Below are 626 nucleotides of genomic sequence, written 5' to 3'. Positions count from 1 at the left end.
ACAAAAAGATTACAATATGATAATTAAAAGTGTAAAACATACAATTTACTGAGGTCTTCTCGCCGCTTGGTGATACTTTTCTGGAGTGTTCTAAGAAGTGCCATCATAGAACTAGACTGCACCTTAAGACTCGGCCCATGCTCCAACAGCAACGTCTCACACCAACAAAGATAAAATTCAACATGACGCGTCCTCTCTAGCTCACTTGCTAAAAAAGCTAGTAATTTTCGGATGTAAACATTTGCTAAGCCTTGACATACAATATTAACTGAAAAAAAAATATCAGAACAATAAATATACTGCATTAAAAAGCAAAAATTATTATAAAAAAAATTCAATGCATAACAAAACAAGAATGAATTACTACCTTGGGAAACAGGAATGCTCTCTACTACATGTTGAATAAGGTTGACCTCATTGAGGCGAAAACACAACATGAGGGCAGCAGACCACTGTCCCTCATGTAGTTGCTTCAAAACAGCATCAGGTGTGACATTAACAGACAATTCAAATGGGTCAAAAGTTAAGCTACTATCCAATGAGTAAACAAGTAAGCCTTCTGTTGTTGTTGCTGCCCATTGCTGACCTAGTAAAACCAAATTCTTACAAAATGAGAAGCACACAAA

At 36.1% G+C, this 626-nt stretch overlaps 1 protein-coding gene across 1 annotated transcript; it reads right to left on the bottom strand.

The window, feature by feature from the left end:
- Positions 1-14: 14 nt before the first annotated feature.
- LOC117101052 (periodic tryptophan protein 2 homolog) lies at positions 15-605 on the bottom strand. The gene is made up of 2 exons (XM_033240917.1): positions 368-605; positions 15-268 (listed from the first exon to the last, which is right to left on the bottom strand). Exons 1-2 carry the CDS (start codon positions 435-437, stop codon positions 24-26), a joined length of 315 nt encoding a protein of 104 aa, XP_033096808.1. The 5' UTR covers positions 438-605; the 3' UTR covers positions 15-23.
- Positions 606-626: the final 21 nt, after the last annotated feature.

Source organism: Anneissia japonica, unplaced genomic scaffold, assembly GCF_011630105.1.
Source record: "Anneissia japonica isolate Jap-2015-1 unplaced genomic scaffold, ASM1163010v1 scaffold6452_len626_cov233, whole genome shotgun sequence".
Classification (NCBI taxonomy): Eukaryota; Metazoa; Echinodermata; class Crinoidea; order Comatulida; family Comatulidae; genus Anneissia; species Anneissia japonica.
Note: the sequence above shows the minus strand (reverse complement) of the source record. Positions and strands in the feature narration are given on the sequence as shown.

Bases quoted from the DNA above. Each gene is read 5' to 3' on its own strand.
- LOC117101052 (XM_033240917.1), bottom strand. From the start codon at position 437: ATGTTGTGTTTTCGCCTCAATGAGGTCAACCTTATTCAACATGTAGTA. The intron at 269-367 runs GTAGTAATTCAT...TTTTTTTTTCAG, and splicing joins GAGCATTCCTGTTTCCCAAG to TTAATATTGTATGTCAAGGC.